Genomic DNA, 20,599 nt, shown 5'->3' with positions numbered 1-20,599 from the left:
AACACCACGAGGAAGTGCAGATATGAACCGGGAGTATACTGCTCTCTCGAAAATGATGCTACCACTTCTTATTGCCCTCTACAAACTATCTCTCAGCTCCACATTGTGATGACTAGACCGACAGACCACTCTACCCAGGACAATGTATCAACGCACTGCGGTAGGCCATCTGCCTTGAGCCTCATAGGAGTTGTTAAAAAAGGTTATGTCATGGTGTTGTTGTAACAGCTGTTTGTCTGACAAACTTCAAAGAGCAAAAGTGAGTTTGTTGTGTTGCTGTCTGTGAGCAGAAGGTCCTCGTGTTTTGAGTTCCTTGTCATATCATAATGTGTATACTTTGCATGAATTTCAGCAAAGACTCTTTGATTTAAATTATGTCCAAAAAACATTTCCTTCTTGGAATCTTTTCGTAAACTACAGACTTTTTGTCTCCTTTTCATGCAGTGCTCCACATTTAAATTGATATAGTCCGTTTGTATTACTGTTTACATAGATATACTGGATTTGAAGCTTCCAGTGCGAGATAACCTGGGTTACCCCACCACCACCACAATATTACAAAAAGGCATTAAAGTAGCTTTGATGAAGACGTTTATTATTTTGACCCCAGCCTTCGATAAGCGTGTGTATGTATGGCGATACCCTTCGGCTCACCTCTAACAGTTTGCAGGAGTTCAGGTGTTGGGGTAAAGATGACGTATCACAGGCATCCAGGAAGTGTAGTTCACCTTCTGTCCACTAGGGCCTTGCACAAGCATGGAGGGAGAGAGATATCGACACTCCTATTTATTCAGGTGTGATTTGGTAACGGCAGTATCGATGGTTTTGACGCGCATGCCAATTATGCTTTATTGCCTCCATCGTGTGTCCACCTCGAGACAACTTTGATGTGTGTAAACTGTTTGCCGTCGCACGAGGCAGGATCACACTGGGACAAAGTCGGGGCTAGAGAGAGCGGAGGTCGATATGGTGGGTCGAGTGTCACAAATCAAAAAGTGACGGTTGATCCGTTTTTAGAGTATCTTTTCGGCTCCTTGAGCAGCAAAACACTCGGCCGCTTATCAGTGACGGAAGTAGGCGATGCACTTGATGAAGCTTCTATGATCTCTTGGATTTTTTTATACTACCAACAGCTGAACGACATTTAAGGGTATTGAAATAGGTTGTTATCTATTTCACCTTTCACGCCATCAAAATACAAAACAAACCAACAAAAACAAGCAAAAAAAAAACAACAACAACAACACAAAAAAAAAACAAAACAAAACAAACAACCAAACAAACCCACGTAATAAAGTTTTGAAGGCTTTCGGCATTTCACCAAATAAAAACACTTCTCCATCGCAGTAACCGTCGGCGGAAGCAGTAGGTACTTGTTTAGTCACCGTTGTTGTTGTTGTTTTTTTTTTAAATAAGTCTATTCACTCCATTGTAAACAGTATTTGCTACAACAAACTAATACATTGTATTAAAACTAATAAGCGAATGATGAGTAATAATTATTAGGTGTGACTGGCGACCAATGTCGGACTAAATGAATGTAAATGCGTGGGGAATAATTTGCTTCCTTTTTTATTTTTATCAGTGAGCAAGTTCTATAGACGCGAATTAAAATGTGCCGAGCTGTTTTGGCCTCTTTGTGGTAGCTTATGGAGAGAAGACTATAAGTGAATTGAGAATAAATTTTATCCCCTAACGCCTCTGAGAGCCGATCGAAGAGAATGAATGAGCGTTTAAAAGTTTTACGGGTGTGCCGCAATTAACACAGAGTAGACAAGAGTAACAAAAAAAAAAAACAAAAAAAAAAAAAAAAACAACCCAAAAACAACAACATAAAACAAACTTTAAAAAAACCACACACACCAGCGCGCAAGACTATTATGAAGTGTCTTCCATCAAACAGTTACGTCCCTAGTATGACGAGACGAGAATCGAACCCAGAACATCCACTCCCCAGTCCCCACTGTATTGGTGACATGCGTTAACCGTTGCTTCACCTGACCGCCTTAGTATAGTCGACTTGAGACTCATTTTCAAGACATCACATAGATACAAGCCAACGGCAATTTTTGGAAGCCACAAAAGCTCACGTTTAGCACCAAGCGACTTAACTCGCATCCAGCCCTGAATCTTGAATTTGCCAGGACACCTTCGTCCATCGACCATTATTAGTGTTTCCCCTTGAATACAAATGGTTTCATTAGTGTTGAGAATAGCAGTAAAAATTGGACAGCAAAATCTTAATAAAATAATCTTATACACTCACCATTGCCGAAGAAAAAATTAGAGAGAGAATAAAAAAGAAAGAAAAGAAGAAAGAGGTAATAAAGAAAAAAAAAATGCGTTGGGAGACACCGCGTTCAGCAACTAACAACTAGGACTTACGCATGCTCGAATTCAGTTGTTCTTCCTCCCGAAAGTTTCAGTTTCTATCTGACACTGAGAACAGGCGATTAAAGGCTACCTTTTCTTCTTTTGCTCTCTCACACATTGCGCGCACGCACGCACACACACTTGTCATTTTATTCAACAGACTGTAATATGTGCAACAAAATTAACGGTGGTACGTTCGTACAAAATTTTGGCGACAACGACCCCTTTGCTACACTACAGCACTGAGCAACTGCGTAGGTTTCCGTTGGTGATGGAGTTAAAGAAGTACCACACAAAGATGCAACTTTGAGGCCTGCTTAGATATTAACGAAAATTCAGGAACATGGCGCATACTTCATGCACACACATAGTTATATTACAAACACACTACATGTATATCTGTAGTAAAACCTGAGAACTTTGACGTGTACATGTATATAGGGCTGCACTGGTCAAAATAAGAACGGATGGAGTTGACAACAATTCTATACACAATCATCGTTTCAGCGTTTGCGTACTCGTATACGCTTGTTGCTGAAGTAAAGGCTTACCTGACTGCGAAAGTATTGTCAAATCATTTAAATTTGCGTGAACAACTGTCCCTGTCATGTGATACAGTACTCAAATAAAATTCTCACCTTAGTTTTGAGATGGAGGTTAAAAAAAATAAGGTCCACAGATTGGGAAGTGTCTAATTAACATGGATCCTCTCTTTGGCACAGGCCCTCCACATTGTGACCCTGTCATTTGTGTAATAAATTTTTCATGAAGTAATTAAGTAAAAAAAAAAAAATCAAGGGCTTTTGACCCACTTCATTGGGTTTTAACTTGATATTTTCTTAATTACTACATGAAAAATTAATTATACAAATGACAGCGTGAGTTCTAGTTTGACCAACTTTCAGCTAATTTCCTGTTTGACGGGTTAGCCGCCAAATAAGAGTGTTGAGGATTATTTTTCTAGTTATGGAGAAAAAAGGAGACATTGTTGTTCGCGCACAATAGCATACATCGTTGCTGGTGAATGAACGATTAATTGCAACTGCGGACTTCAAAGGCCGAGCTTCCGCCGTCTGGCAGGTGGAACAATACATCAGGTTCACTACACGATCTTCATTTATCGTGCTGTAGTCGCGAAGACAAGTGCTCACTAGCCTTGAAGGTATTAAACCTCACGTGTTTGAACCTGAGGATTGTAAAGGTTCAAAACCCGAAACACAATACAGTATACGCAGGCAGACGACGAAGAACGACTTCGCAATACCACATGGTAAGCATCGTTGACGTTTGTCAAATTTTGCAATTTGCAAGTGACCATTACAAAATATGTCTGTTTACCTTTAATTTATTTACTGATTTGTACTTTTAGTTGCTCATATAGTTGCGGTCAGTTATGATGCCACCGGTACTGATGTCACACACGATTCGTGTTTTTTTTCTTGCGATTTTATGGATGTATCAATAAGGGATACGAAAAGAATCTTTTGAGCGTAATAAGTGTCACCAATCGGGTAGGTCTTTAAGATTGGTATCAAGAATTTAGTATCAATTTTAAATCACAGTCTTCGATTACTTTTTTAGTAGGAGGCTCGTATTAAATGAATACGTACACATGGAAACATACACAGAGACACACAGATGTCTGTATGCAGGTCAATCCACTTTGTTCTGAATACAAAACATATTCTTTAGAAGTGTCGGGGTGGGGGTGGAATTGGTGTTTTACGCCGAGCCAGCATCTAAGTCTTTATGACAGACAGCCAGTCCTGTAAACAGATGCCAGGTGTAGAGAAAGACCAGCGTGCCCGAGACGAAAGCTGAACCGAGGACAACCAACCCTCGGTGTAGTGGCGCTAACCTTGAAGTGGGGTTTACACCGACGACAGTGGGGTCGGTAAACTACTAAGTAAGATGTGCAGCAATTTAAGTTAAATGAATAGCCGAACATCAGCATCTCTGCGTTTAATAATAATAACGCGGAGTTTCTAATATTTCTCAATTCAAGAGGAGACTCAATGGGCAAAAAAAGACAAAATAAAAAAATCAAAATAAGTCTATCTTCAAACAGACCAAATTTAATAGTTACACGTACAGTGACATTACAATACATAAAAATAGAGGGTAAAATTAGTACGAATTACCAAAGTAAAGAATAAATGATCACAAAAACTTAAATTTAAACGATCGGCTTAATGAGTAAACCGTGTTTATGCGTATTTTGCGGTATTCATTGCCGAGTGACCATTTTGTTTGGTAACATGACCGGGACGAATCGGGTTTTGGTGGTGTTAATACTTGGGATGATATGGTCTGACGATTTGACTCAGGGGGTGAAGCTTGGGGCAGAATCACCGGTGACCACCCGGGAAGGCAGATGGAAGCATGAAAAACGATCATTGAGGTGTACGTGTGCTCCTCACCGAACTCTCCCTTCTCGAGCCATCCTAAGGTAAAAATTTGATCAAAATCGGAAATTCCCATTGTTGCACATGTATCGGATAGACCTGATTATTCTTTCTTTTGTTTTGTTCCTTAATTCCATCACAGTGTCGCCTGACGAATTCTTCTTATTCTAAATGTCGAGAAGTAAATAATTATACGCATCGTCCACGCGCTTACACAGGTCTATATCTCGTAACGTGACGGGAATAAACCAAAGTTGTCATTTTAATTAAATCTGTGGCATTTAAACTTTGTATATTGTATGGTAAATGCTCTAGTCATTAAACTTTGTAGTTGTAATCAAATATATATAAAATGTTTGCCGCTCTAAATCAAAAGATTACACATATATAAGTATTTATTTTCTCAATTTATCAACAGGGGATGTAGCTCAAATGGTAGAGCGCTCGCTTAGCATGCGAGAGGTACGGGGATCGATACCCCGCATCTCCAATGTATTTTTTTTATTTTGTATTCCTTTGTTTTCACTGTAAATATTAATTTCCGTATACTTTATTTGCTTCCGCTTTGGTGTGCCAAAAACTCTGCACCTTCTTTGATTAATGCATTTGTTTTGTAGTAGTGTTTCTTTATCATTTCTATAGATATCTAGGGATAAATTTGAAAAAGCACAACTTTTGCTTATTCTCTAATCCTTGTAAATAAAGAATTGTCACTTTTTCTCTCTTGGCAGATGCAGTCCCGTGGTGCAACGGTTGGCACCTGTCATCAATACAACTGTGAGGATTGGCTGTATGTCCGTGTTTCACCCTTTTTTTGTACTTTGTGGGTTTCAGCTGCTGCTGCCACGCACACACACATCCTGGCTGATATATATATAACATACACGCCAAGTACACATCTAAAGACACTCAGATATGGGCTGCATCTTTCTCTTTCCCCACACAATTTTATGTATACACATACAAAAACATTTTGTAAAGTTGTGTTTCAAATTACTTTTTAATCAGCTGGAATAATATGAAAAAATGTGTCCAAAATAATTTTTGTAAAACTGATAAATTTAAATACAATCTACAAAGATGTAAATAAACACAGAACTTCTGGGTCAGCATCTGAAACCAAAATTCAAGTTGTGCCTAGGAACAGAGAAAAACATTTTTTAAATGTGTTTTGAAATGAATAAGTGTTCCCTCTGCACATTTGCTTTCAAAATCTATCATTTTGCCAATTAAGATTTACTCTGCTATGTTTGCATTGCCTTAAATGATAAATTTTAGGATGCAAAACATAAAGATACATTAGGTAAAAACACTATTTCTGAAGCTAAATCATTCACAGTATCTGGAGTCTTTTGACACCAGTGGGTAAAAGTATGCTGAAGATCCAATAAAAGTTGGTGAGACAAGAGAATCACGTAATTCTTTGGCTTGCATATTATGCCAGATAACTGACAAATGACAATCCAGATTTTGACATGGTCAAGGATCTTGCACTTCATTAATGCATTATATAACAAATTTTTAGTTAATTTATACTTTATATAACAATACATTGTCTAAATTTAAGCAAAATATACTTTAAAATATTGAAAAACAAAAATAAGTTATCAATGGCATCAATATTTAAAATCTGGAACACGTTTTGTTGTTATTGCTGGCATTTCCTGTTACAGTTATACCAAATATACAGATTTACAATTTCAAGAGTTGTTAGATCTCAAAACAATAGTAAAGGATTACATACTTGGAAAAATTTTTTTGAGATCTTCAAGCACGTTAGTCAAAAATAACTATAGAAATAGTTTTTAAGATGTATTAAAAGTTCCTAACAATATAGATTTGTCAAAAATATCTGTTCTGCGGTATAGAAAACATCTGAGCTCTCATTTCTGTAAGGGCTGTAGCATAAAGGCAAGTGCATGTTAGCACCTAAGTGTTGTAATCTGCAGACAGTGACAACTACTTACTTAGGTACTACATACATAATGTCGACATTAAAGCAGTGCAAAAATAACTTTCAAAGAGTAATATAAGCATACAGTTACTGGTAGAAGAGCAAATAATGAGATTCAGCAACAGTCATCTATGATTATAATTGAAGCACTTGCTAAACATTTTGCACCAGAGAAAATAAGCGGCACAATTACATGAGCAACTCCTTTGTGTATGGTCCCATGAAATCAGAAATACTCCTTAAAAATATTATGTTCACATTAAAAGCTCGAGTTTTCTAGCAACTGGCAAAGGTACAGGTGCTTATAACACAAGATGTTGGAATATTCATGCATTGTCATTTACACTGTGGAAAAATCAAGATAATAAGTTTTATCATATAGAACATAGCATATTTCAACTCACATTTATCATGATGCTCACTAGTTTGAAACAGGTGAAGGTTTGTGAAAGAAAAAAGTGCAAAGAGGGTACAAAATACTTTGGCACATAACAAAAGAAACACACACAACATGAACATGCACGCACACACTCTCACATACATGCAGCATTTATGACTCATTCCTTGAAAATCCATCTTCATTTGGAAAGCATAGTTCAAACAGGAAATTGACTTTACAAGAACTAATCTTGATATTTTGAAATCATGGTAGTTTCACTGCAGATATGGTGAGCAAATGAAAGGTCATTTATGAAGCCCAGAAAAAAAAAGGAAAAATTACAAGTAAAATTTTCCCTGTTGGAATGAGTACAGTTGTTTCACGCCTGGCAAAAATGGTTTCTAGGGGATGCAATCCATTAAATTCAACATGGTAGATCTTACATATAATAAATGCAGGATTACTGTCCTTGTATGCTTAAACATTTTAGACCAGAATTTTGCTTATCATTAACAGCAAATTCAGCTGTAAAACATCTGGTAGCTTAACATGTTATTTTGAACTTAAAATTATAATATCAAGAAAATGCTGACCTGTATGGTTTATCCTTTACTTCTCTTTCTCTCTCACACACACACACACACTTTTATGAATATAAATTCACATAATCTATGTAGAATTCATGTTATAATTGAAAACAAGTCATCAAAAAAGTCAATCATAAAATGATTGTAAAGTTAATAAAAAAATTTGCAAAGTAGGAATTAAAATTTGTGTGAAAAATGCTGTTCATGCCATTCAAACTTTTGTAATTTTTTTTCAGTTATAATCTTGTTCTTAACAAGAACATCCCAACAAAGAATGCAAAAAAAAAAAAAATCCACTACTGTTTTTGCTGAATTAATCAGCTCCCCTGGGATTTTAGTTACATTTCTTTGCTGTAAAAAATGAATCAGAATAGGAAATAAATACTGATTTCTATTCAAAGGCAATACCTAAACATGCTATTTTGTTTTGTCTAGATTGTTCCAACTTTTCCTGGTGGTGAATCTTCATACTTGATAGCACTTAAACTGGTGGAAATCTAACTAAAAATGATTCTTTTCTGTGGCTACATACATAGACATATATATATATGACCAAACGATTTATAAGTCTGTTATCCATCATATAAGCTCTCAATGCATTACAGGTGTAACCTTTTGCTTCTAATAAATTCTGCTGCAACTTTTCCCCTGTTCAACTATTTTAATGTTTAAGTGTTTTTAACTAATGCATGTCACAACTTATTTATTTGAAGGCAAAACGAATTTAATGTTTCACGTATAACAAAAGTATATGTTTAGGTAACTGTCATGAAAATATCTTTGAATATAGGCTGTTGGATTGATTAACAGAAGTTACACACTTTACAGAGATTACGCAAAGGGTTATTAAACAGACAATAAGCAACTTCACAGACTGTAGGTCAAACATATAATTATGATGTCATGTACCATCATGAGCAAGAAACCCCTTATTTTGACTTGCTAAATTACTGTTTTGCATTCCCCTAAAATTAAATACTTAACACTTATTGATCACAACCAAAGAAAAAGAATAAATATAATGACAGGAATGCTTAATAAACATTAAATAAAGACAAAGGTAAACATTAATGAAAACCCTTAATACAGTCTTCAGACTTGAAAAAGTCAGCCATTGACTTATATCACAGATGAAATAGTTTACAGGTTGGAACAACCTTATGCAGACATTGAGCTATGCCAGTTGCAGTAGTTCACCTCCCATCAAGTCATCTGCCCAATGCAGCAAAATCTGCTGTGTCAATTGTTCAGCATGATAAAGGAGACAGGAAAAATATAGAGCCATCACCAAACCTTATAAAAGATTCTACAGAATTAAACTGCTTATAGGACATGTAAACAACAGATTAAATAAAATGTCAAATGAAGACATTAATGCACTTTTAAAGACTTTTAAACAAAAATGACAGCTTAAAAAACTAAGAAATAAATGTTAAAACTCAAATCTTGGACAATGTGTGTTATTTGTTGTGGCACCAAAATTACAAGTCCCAACATCTACCAGTATCTTTACCATGTACAACCATATACATACAAAAAAATGTCTCGTTTTTATGATATAACCAAACATTGATTATGTGGACTAGGTCATTAGTTAAAAGCTCACAGAGGCAATTTTGTGGCATTTATGTAAAGAACACATTGTGAGGTGCACACAAAATTTCATAATGTCCATCCATAAAGTAATCTATGTAACCATAAAAACCATCCACACCACCTTTCTTGTCTTCAGGTTTCAGACACACACTGGACCAGCCAAGGAACACAAAGCACATGCTCAGATAAGCCTCTGACAAGTACTGCATTACATTCTGTAACAGTGTACATATTGACTTTTTGAAATAGGCATTTTAACTGTAAAGATTTCCAAGACAAAATCACTACAAATAAAGTTCAGTAGCTTGTAATGCAAGATTAGGACAATCCTTTATCTTTAATAAGATGTTTTTGTCAATTTTGTGTCAATAGTCGCAGGTTTCTGTACAAGAAAGGCAGAAAGCCCTGTTAAAGTTTTCTGAGGTGTACACTATAAAAATGCATTCACAGGATAAACATTGTTCACCACATCCAAAATCCTTTGACTTCCATCTGTAGGTTTATGTATGTCATAAATGCTTAGTCTACTCCAACTTTGAAAAGCTATATGTTTATGTGTATCATATTGTATTCACTTTGATCTATGACCAATGCCTACATTCTTCAAAAATACTCTCCCTAAAGAACAAAAAGTTCACTGCAAACAGCAAGTGATTTTTCAATGTTATAATGTACAATGTACATAAATATAAGTATCAGGCAGTCGTGCTACTTTTTCAAAACTCATGCATTCACCTGTTCATAGGTGGAGTGGTATGCTAAAAATAATTTTCTTTTCTAATACTTTAAAGGGTTTATAATTGCACCTCAATTCATCATACTTTTTATAGTTCATGGCATGAAATTGCCGAGTTTGTCAGATGTATGGCACAAATCTTAAAACATTTATTTAGGCAGCAGTAACATATTCAACATCTATTATTTGCCGAGACACTTATACGTGCACAGATCTCATAATGGTGAGCTTCTACTGTGAGAACCTTAAGTAGAATCTTTAGACTTTTTCTTTAAGACATTTCTAAAGTCAATCTGTTGTGGTGTGACATCCACTCGGTGATGGAAAGTGTCCGAAGAATAGTCAAACCTTGTTTTTCGTAATTTCAAGCGTGCAGCCTCTAAATCTGGGTTTTTCTCTTCTTCATCTTGATTTGAAGACACCATTCTGTTTCTGAAAAAAAAAAATGAATGCCATTAAAAGTGTGAAGATATAAAGATCCTAATGCGCTAAATCTTAGGAACTGCATCTTTGTTAAGTGCACATGTTCAGGTTACTTATTGCAATAATACTATTATTAGATTGCATTTTAAACCACAAAATAAACAAACCTAAAGTGAACATAACTTTAACAATAGAATTTGACTGAGGTGATTTAGCTTTCAATATCATTTGTTTTCGTTTCTTTTGTGATTCCATTTTGCAAAAACAACACTCTTAAACTGCTCTATCTAACATTTGGCCCTGAAGTCTGGAATAGCTTATCTTCCTCTATCTGACAGACAGATGCATGAGTGAAGACAGTAGGAACATATGTGTAAATACCACAAATACATTCATCAAAAACAGTATTACTATAACAGTATATGCAAATTGTAAAATTATATAACACAATATAATGGTTAATATGACTGCATTAACACAATAACCACATTCTTAAACAGCAGATGTAGTGGCACTGCCTTTCGGAAATAACATGGACTGTGATTTTTCCAGATTCCCATGTTCTGAAGTCATACTTCTGTGACTGCTCTTTTTTGTAATAGTGAGGAAACACGTTCTGCACCTCAAACATGCAGACAATGACAGGACAGGTTTTTTTGTTACAGTTTCTTACATGTTTAGACTGTTGGAAACACGCCCAGCGTTGTATGAGAACTGTAAGGGTGCTGCTGTGGGAGAAGGAGGTGATCGTGGACTTGTAGATGTAGGAGAGTTGAGGCCAGTGCTGATGTTCTCATCACTATCGTAGCCAATCTCTAACTCTTCATCATTGGCAGGCTGGGCAAGACGCTGACGCCAAAGAGCCAGGATACCTCCTGCAACTTCTTGTTCCAGTCTGCGAGCAAGTTCATGCTTGTCTTCTTCATCCAGTAAGCCTTCCTTTTCTGCTGCCAGGTCTGCCTCAATGGAGTAAATGCTACAGGGGGTGATGTAGCCACTGCCATCCCTGAGCAAATACAGTTGTTCACAATAGTTTTCATCCACCCATACAATAACTTCTCATTATCTTTATTTCCTCCAGAAATTATAGTTCCTAGATTAAATAATAAAGTATTATATTTAGCAATACTGAAGTATTGCTGTTATTATGTTCAGAGTTTTACAAATATCACAGCTGGTAAATGATCTGGAATATTTATTTCTGATGAGGAAACAACACTATAAATTATACCAACTGCTGATAAGGTGACAAAATGAATAAGAGGAAGAGAATTCAATCCCTCATATACACAAGAAAGTGTTGCATTATAAACTATAATTAATGTACCATTTTCTCATGAGTATTATGATAGTGTCTTGTGTTGTTAAATACATTAACTATGAGTGTACTTACTCATAAGTGTCTGGTGCCAGTGTGTTGTTACGTGCAGATACAAGAGGTGCATCCCAGGGCACAGCAAGGTTGTCATTATCGTTAATGACTGTTACAGTCACCTCCACTTGTCCTGGCTTGCTACATAATAAACAGATACAGTAAGAAAGGTGACAATACTGTAGGAGAAGTAATGGCAAATAAGCTGAACGATACATGTGACTTATTTTTGTTAAAAATGAAATGGTTAACCTCTGGGATGATTCACATCAAGCATTGAACATGCCAATAAAAGGAAAAAGAATTACACAGACTAGTTGTTTCTTCAAAGTCAACCAAGCTTTAATCCAAACAAACCAGTTAGCACTGAAATTATAACCTTGCATATGGTATATTAAAATCAGCACCTTCTTACTCTACCTTCAGGATAACTTGACAGAAGGGAAATTAAGAAAGGAAAAGATTACATGAGAAAATAAACAGCAATACCATTTTCTATGACACAATTAAATAGCAGGCTACAAAACAATTAATAATCTGACCATGGTCAAAGCAAATCATATTTATATTTCAGAACATGCTCAACAATCACCATTCCTAACTTCAGGCAAACTTTCACAAGCATATACAGTACTGAAAAGTTTTTACAGAATAAGAAAAGAGACATTATTGCAAAGATTTTGCTCCAGAATAAAAACACACACATTTGAGTATTAAAGCAATGACCAGAAGTTGAAGTATTGCCAGTTTCCATGCAGAAACACACCACCATCACTATAAATTTCAAGATTACTTGAATTACAGAAATAAGACTGACAAGAAGAAAAGATATGCAGAACAAGTCACAATCATTGGCACATAATATCCCAAACTTGATCTGAAAATTACACACACTCTCACATGTATAGGTACAAAATCGTTAGAAATTAACATTAAAGTAACAGCTGCTACAGAAGTATCCATGCCAAAGTAGAAATGGACACATCTCATTCCTATACCTTGAGAAAGCATTAAACTGCTGACCAACTTCCATTTTCTGCAAATAATATTTTTAAAAACAATTTGTACTAAAATATACATTAGTGTACACACACATGCAGAAGCCACATTAAATGCCATGCACTGTGATGCATATGAAAGTTTCTGCTGATCATTTACTGAGAACAGCACGAGCATTCAGTCAACAACAAATGCACCGTAACACTATGACATGCATCATGCAGCATGCGACCATGCTGAGGGGAACATAACCCACTTGGCCATCAATGCTCGAGCTGCAGACTTGGCCAGCAACAGACGGGAAAGCCTTGCGCTTTCACTGAACTCTGTCTCGTCCTCCCTAAAGTAAATTCAAAGCTAGGTGATGACTTGTCTGAACAGGAAGGTTAAGCTCAATGAATAAAATCAGACACTGTTCAAAGAAAAATTACAAAAATGCAACTCTCCTGATGCCCTTTCATTGTTTATGTTAGGGCAATATCAAAGCTCAATTTTATTTTTTACTGGAACTCTTTTACAAGAAATGTGAAAAAGCACTACATTTTGAAGACATATATTTGTTTTTTTTTCAAATTTCCTGAAAAAATACTGTTCTTCAAAGCAAAGGAGAAGAGGTGACAGTCAAGTTACAGGTAATGAACAGAGAGACTGGTGAACCAAGACTGTGGGCAAGGGGAGAGAAAGATAGAGAGCCAAAGTAATAAAGACAAGGATGACCATCACAAGTCTCCTTCCATAAATTTTAAAAGCTAACAAGTCAGTATATGCTTTCTTTTGAGGCTTTTGTGGAAAGTATTTTAGTCTAATAGGATATTACAAAACTAAAATCTGAAGTAAGGCTTGACTTGCTTTGAAATTCAGCATAGGCTCAAGGCAATTTTAGCTGGGAGTATGGGAAATAAACAGTTCCCATAGATTGTAGAGGTTTCAGTTATTGGTGGTACTATTTGCGGCTTTTGGTCACAATTACATCATGCACCTATTTAAGTAAGCCCAGAAGATGCAACTCATCAAGGACCTACCAGAATCTCCTAGATTATTTAATTTCATTTATGTTTTGGATTGCCAAATGATGTGATGATTAATAACTGAAAAATGTCCAAAACTGGCTTTGCATTTTATGGGAATCATTTTTATTATTTAAAACAGTAGTTATTAATACACCCTATGTAATAAAATTTTACCATCATGGAAATCTCACCAGTTAGCCGAAGTATGTTCCCTACAATATTAAAACTATTCAAGCAGAAAATTAAATGTTCTTTTTCATGAAATATAAGTATTGTGCATTTGACATCAAGCCCATTTGGTGTAAAGCAAAATTATGTTAAATCTTCAGTTCTATATAACAACACACTCGGCAACATATCTACTACAGTGCTCATAATCTACAATAAATAAATACTGGCTCTACAGCAGGTGCTTCATTGATTTATGACTGACCTAACTGTAAGCATATTTGTCATAAACTAGATTCACACACCTATGAATGAACTGAATCCAGTTAAGCATGCAATATCCTTTTCTTTAATGGATAAAATGCTATTACACCTCTGCTATATATTAAAAATATGCAATTAAATGTACGAGAGTGGGAAAGTGCTTAAGACTGATATTAACAGAAACAGCTTTCCTGATACATATGTAAACAAGCAAAACTGCAAAACATAGATGATTATGTGAGGAAGCTAATCATAATACACAGCTAGCAAAGTGATGTCTGTGTTCCCAATAATGTGGAACACATACAAAAGGACTTATGTGATTAGAGCTATGGTGTGAACATGAATTCTGCAATAAAATTAACTGACATACAGAATATATAGATGAAAATCGTTGAAGTAATGTTATTGGTGTGTGACTGTTATTCACTAGAAACTACAAGAATGAAGAGAGTAGTCCACTTACTCTCTCTGGAAGTCTCTATTATTAGGGTCTGGATTGCTGCACACAGAGTATTTTCATGAACATAGGATCATTTGTCAGAATCTTTTCCTGAAAGTAAACTTGAAACAAGTCACTGCTGTAAATAGCAAACAAATAAATCACGTTGAAGACTGACTTACCACTTGTATTTCTTGAATTTTAAGGACATAAAATAACTGAAAAAAACCCGCTCACACCCACTCTCTCACAATCGATTTAGTGTCTCCAAAGGCGCAATGTTTGCTGGTTGGCTAGTCAAGCAAATGAATAAAACCTAGCGTGCACGTGAAGCTTCATGCGTGGTTAAAAGTTCTGTCCTCACAAAATGCTGCACACCTCTCACTGTCACCCAGTTTCACATACTGACCAAGATGCCACAGGTAGGGGTGAAGACACTGTAAATAAAACTTGAGGATTTATCCATCGACACACACTCTGGCAATTGATGTAAAACGAGAGATTGAGGATCACTTGCACACAAGCACGCAGTGCAGCCGCTTCACTAACGGAGAGGCTCGCGTCCTCTTCTGTGAGTCAGATGACCTGCTTGGTGAGGGCCAGGGAGGAGGAGACAGATCGACGAAAGTGGGTGGCAAATATAAGCGGAGAAATGTCCGAGTTGGAGGAAACGACAGGGGAGGAGGAGCGGTGTGAATTAGAAAGATGGCGAAGAACCACAGACGAAGTACGCATGAACAAAACAATCTCCTAGGTATGGGCTAATGGGTGGAGGGGAGTGGGACAGACCCGGCCAAATCACCAGGGCAGCAGCAGCTCAGCATTAAGGATGGTAAGACTAAGCTCTAACTGACATGCCGTCAAACGCCGCTGCTAACAGTCAATGATGACGTTCTGGAGGATAAAAAAAAAAGTGCCGCAATGACGCAGCTGCAGCGGGATGAACCAATTCTTTCTCTGAGCGCACGCGGATCCTCGAGCGATCACGTGGGAACCGGATACACAACATGTCGCCAAGAACTTGCTCGACGATACTTCGTAACAGAGAGATTGGATGTCGTGGGTTCGGATCTCCGGTCCGACACCTCTCTCTCTCTCGATTCCCCCCTCCCCTTCCTGGTTACTCCGGTTTCATCTACTCTGTGCGCGCGCGTGTGTGTGTGTGGTGTGTAAAAGGCGCTTATTTTCTGACAGAGTATGCTTCTAGCATGTTTGTGTAAAGCGCCTGAAGCCGGCGGTGCTGACTGGGTAAGGCGCTGTAAATATTATATTATTATTACCAGCTGCTGGACGATTGGCGCAAAGTATCATGCTCCTAGCTCCTGTTTTGCACAAACACTGCTGACATCAAGTGTCAGAAGGCTGCTGTTCCCTTGATAAACGCTCGTCCAGTCTAGGTTAAAGAGTGTATCTAAGGAAGTGGATGGGAAGGTGGCCAAAACACGGCCCTAAACACAGGCAGATGCAGGTCATTGTGCAGAAAACGTTTGGAGATAAACCTTGGACGAGCCAACGCATGCCGTTGGTCATCTGCACTCAAACCTGTCGACATGCAAAACAATCTCCCATTTTCTATTTGATTAAACCAATATGTGCAATGACAATCTGATCGAATGGAATGAAACAACATAAGCTTTACTGCCATTGGAGTACTGCACCAAACCAGTATCAGTATCTCATAAACGGCTGTTTGGTCTTTCTGGCCGGGTACAAAATGAGAAACAGACACGCTGCCAGTACGTACCCTAACCAAGCAAAATGACGAAGCGACGCACTGTTATTACGTACCCTAGCTACGCAGCAATGTATCACTGTCAAATCCAGTTGTCATTAACAGCTCCTGTTGAAGTGTGTCACGCGACAGGAAACAAATCGACTTATATGTAACCTGGATGACGTGTCTCACACACACACACAATTCCATCTTCCTAACCTCAGGCCAACTGGATGTTGGGTCCCGAAGGCTTACCATGCACGCATCAGGAACGTGAGCACGTGCATCGCCCACTCGCGCACGCACTCCGAGACAGGATGACAACAACGCCCAGTTCCCTCATGACGACAATCAGCGTTTAACAGGAGACAGCAAAGCGTCGTGTACACCAGTAACATATCGCGCCGCTCTCTTCCGGTCTCGCTGGCGAGTCCCACCTCTCATACACTTCTGTACAATACTTGGCACATTGCTGTCATCGGCTTCTCGTGAAATCCTTCAGCGCATCAAATCCGTAAAAAAACAAAAAAAACAATCGGCCAAATTAAAAAAAAAAAAAAATTGAAAAGTTTAATCGACGAAGATTCTGCGTCCTTCGTCTCAAACACAGAAGCCTTAAAGGTACTAACACCGGCCTGAAGGTACCAGCGTATCCTCCTACCCCCGATTTCTTTTTCGTATGAATATATATTTTTCAAGTAGGCGATATAAATTTCATCTTGTTCTTGGTAGTCGTTCACTAGAACCAACCAGACCAACCCCCTCCCCCACAAAAAATACACGGACATTAGAGGTTTTGTTCCATACTGCCCACTGAAGATTTGCAGCAAAAGATATTTTGCTACTGAATGTAGCTAAACTCACGTATTTCGTGACACTTGAGAAGGGAGATAATAGGGTACAAACGATATCTGCCAGTTACAAATCCCGCACCGACCTCAATAACAGGATGAGACGGGCGGGGGATGTTACAGTGCCGTCATCTGCTGACATCTGAGAGCGATACAGCTTACCTGTCCCTCCTCACCTATCTCCACACACTGTCACGCAGGTGACAGACGGCTCATGTCTGGGCTCTACTACAATGTTATTCCACTAGGCAACAATGCAATATATGACGATGTGTGTGTGCACGCATGCGGCAATGCAGACGTTACAGAAGACAACATCGTTCTTCAAGTCCTAACCAAATGTTGGGAACAAGGGCGGGAGAGAGAGATGAATGTCCTGATCTGATCCTTCCTTTTTTGGTAAATCCAAAGTTGGCAATCAAATAACATTTGGAAAAGTTCAAGGGAGAAATATGGTGTGGAGATTGAAGGCCGAGAATCTAAAGGCGGCAAGAGGGATGGGACTTTCAGATTTTACAATAGGTACCCGGTAAAACCCATATGACCAAGTTCATGCGTCACTGAGTGGCTGCTGAGTCATACTGTTTGCGTCCATGTGAGTTGTGCTCAGCAAATCAAAGACTGGTAGCGAAGACAGACAGAAGGAGCAAGATGAGGGGGAAAGAAGAGGACTTATTTACCTCAGTGTTCCGCCATTGAGCATAACGGCCGGAAGGTGGTTCGCCACGACTGCTGACTTGCCGTAGTTCAGCTGTAACAACGGAGTAGGATTAAAAGGCTACCAAAAGGAAGGAAAATCTTGCGAGAAAATGGTCGAAATTAGGAACTTTAAAAGAACAGAAATAAATCAGATGCCAACATTACATTAGATCATCCACCAAGTTCAAATGATATTAATTTTGTACTGCAAATCCCAAGTCTCCCCAGCACCCGCCGATCCAACTCAGTGTTTAAATATTTCCCTTTACACTGATATTTTTATCAAATACACCATGTGTCACTGTGTGTCGAGCATTCCTAAAATCAGTTTTAAGTATACACTAGCGAACGATTTTTATCCCGGGGAAAAACGTGACAGTTAACTAGTATTTGATAGAGTTTCCCAGAAAATGAGCGAGCTACAGTTTTACTTTTTACTGGCTGACAAATTCCGCTTTCACATACCGTCTTTACTAATATGTACATATGGTTCTGAATACAAAGGAAAAAGTAAATGCAAACAAAAAAAGGTAAGTGTTAAAGGATGTCACCAGTGACCAGTGACCAGTGAGAGAATAGTCCTCGCGACTCTGACACACTACCCAGCTTATCATCAACCTGCTGCACCGATTGTGACAGTGGGTTTTTTGTAAAGCAGGCGGCGCAGTTCTCACCGCGGAAGGAAATGAGACAACGCTGACGTCAAAAATTGTAAGCAACAATTACATGGCCGTCTTGCCCATCGCTGGGGCTGGTGTTATGAGGCAGGCATATCTGACCTCATTTTTCTCATGAATGTTTCTGGGAAGTCTGTTCGTGGTTTGCGCACACGCAACAGCCTGATACAAATCAAATATTTTTGTTTAAATATTTAAATGAAATTTATATAAAATAATTTTAGTTGAAAGGAAATGTGCGTATTAGCAGTAATAGTTGGATTCACAGCGCATGAGCTAGCCCGGTTGGTTTCCCGCCCAAGTGCTGTGACGTGCCATGTTCACATCACGTGACATGAGTCTTACGTTCATTAGAACTGAAGTCCGTGTCTTCTACAGTAGAACAAAAGAGGGGAGTTTGACAAATGTGGGTAGACAGTGATATCATTGCTCTTTCGACTTGTAAGCGACATCGCATCCCAGCTACAGCAGCGGTAATAGGCGTGTATAAAACTCACCTCTGACCTTTCCACCGCTTACCTCATCGTAGTACTTGGCCTCTGTTTCCGGCATAGTAGCTTTTCTTTCATTCATTTTCCGCATCTGTTCCAAGCGGGCTTCTCCTACGTCGTCACGGCTGATCCTCTCCCACACCGGCACACTTCGCTCCGCTGATGTCACGCCTCTGGCTGTTGATGACGTCATTAACGCATCTGACTTGGCATCGTCTGTTTGCTTCAGGTGATCTATTACTCCTTTGCCGTAATTTTCCACCTGTTCATGAGGTTAAAATGCGATCAATTAGCCCAGAACGGCTCACTTCTTTTAAACTGTGGCTTAGAACACGGAACTGTACGCAAGGACTTCTCCAGGTATTCAAGTGATATGTCATGTGACCTACAGCAAAGATAACAGCCATGAACTGTAGAAAGACTGACCTGGACTACAATGAACGATCGCTTCATCAGGAAAACATAGGGTTCCCAAAACCAAACAACACTTGTACACCGAAAACAAACTCTTTAAGCCTAATGAAAAACTGTGCCCTGATGGTGTCAATTGGATGACAACGATGATAATACCGATTATGATGGAGAAGGAAGAAAAAGATGAGGAGGAAGACGTGGAAGAGGAAGAATAGGAGTGGAGGAGGAGGAGGAGGAGGCATTATCTAGCATGCTGATAAATCTGACAAATGAGAGCAGCTTGTGTAATGGTCGGCAAAATGAAGCTCACTGCAACCCTAACTAAAGATAAACAATAAAACTCTTTGACCATTTAGTTTGTAGAAATAGCCTTATTTAAAAGTTCTCATTCGTTCAATATATTCATATGGTCCAGCATCTTAATTTTAAATGAGCAATGTGCCACAGAATATAACTGAAGTAACTTAGTTATTTTCACTGCACACACGCACACAAACAGGGGTGTGCTTTTTGAAAGAAAACGCTGACCTCCATCAAATACGCGATTTCCTGTCACTTAGGAATGTGCGGACACACGACAAACACATTTAAAAAGCCATCATCCGTCGTTCCGATGATCCGCATACCTGCTGTCCGAAGTTCTCTAGCTGTCCTTCCTTCTGTTTCTTGTAGCCAGTGAGCTGCTTGTACAGCACTTTGCTGCGCCACATGCGGAAATAGGTCTGGATGAGAGTTGCTGCCCGATTTCTGGTGTTTTCTGCCGTCAGCATGTGCTTGGTTCGCTGCCTCAACCGGTACACTGCACAGATACACCACCAGTCGCTTACGGTAAAAACAGATTATAAGGTCCTTGGCTTACATCGCCTCGCCTTGTTCACAGGACGACACCCTCATCTAAACATGTTCGTAGGGCCACACTTAACATGTTCACAAAGCTGCACTCTCATCTAAACATTTTCTCAGGGATGCAATCTCAACTGAAAGTGTTTACTGGATTACAAATCTGAAAAGAGCTCTATTCCTATCATGATTCTGCTACCTAAGC

The 20,599-nt window shown here is 38.4% G+C and overlaps 1 protein-coding gene and 1 non-coding gene across 4 annotated transcripts in view; one reads left to right on the top strand and one right to left on the bottom strand.

Moving 5' to 3' along the window:
- The first annotated feature begins 5,195 nt into the window (after window positions 1–5,195).
- Window positions 5,196–5,268, top strand: Trnaa-agc. The gene has a single exon. It is a non-coding gene; the product is annotated as a tRNA-Ala (tRNA).
- Window positions 5,269–5,759: 491 nt separating this feature from the next.
- LOC112555377 (myosin-IIIb-like) overlaps window positions 5,760–20,599 on the bottom strand; it is a 42,770-nt gene continuing 27,930 nt past the window's right edge. For 2 of the 3 annotated variants that reach the window (XM_025223785.1, XM_025223857.1), the window contains 8 exons: window positions 20,181–20,353; window positions 19,169–19,402; window positions 17,954–18,024; window positions 14,733–14,768; window positions 13,081–13,164; window positions 11,847–11,966; window positions 11,127–11,459; window positions 5,760–10,462 (listed from right to left, as the gene is read on the bottom strand). In XM_025223785.1, the coding sequence (XP_025079570.1) occupies window positions 10,276–10,462; window positions 11,127–11,459; window positions 11,847–11,966; window positions 13,081–13,164; window positions 14,733–14,768; window positions 17,954–18,024; window positions 19,169–19,402; window positions 20,181–20,353 (1,238 nt within the window). In that variant the 3' untranslated portion in view covers window positions 5,760–10,275. The remainder of the gene's footprint in view (window positions 10,463–11,126; window positions 11,460–11,846; window positions 11,967–13,080; window positions 13,165–14,732; window positions 14,769–17,953; window positions 18,025–19,168; window positions 19,403–20,180; window positions 20,354–20,599) is intronic. The other variant, XM_025223938.1, reaches the window with a different exon arrangement.

The sequence above is a fragment of the Pomacea canaliculata genome, linkage group LG1 (genome assembly GCF_003073045.1).
Source record: "Pomacea canaliculata isolate SZHN2017 linkage group LG1, ASM307304v1, whole genome shotgun sequence".
In the NCBI taxonomy this organism is placed as follows: Eukaryota; Metazoa; Mollusca; class Gastropoda; order Architaenioglossa; family Ampullariidae; genus Pomacea; species Pomacea canaliculata.
The sequence above is the reverse complement of the archived record's forward strand: the minus strand, read 5'-3'. Positions and strand labels throughout refer to the sequence as shown.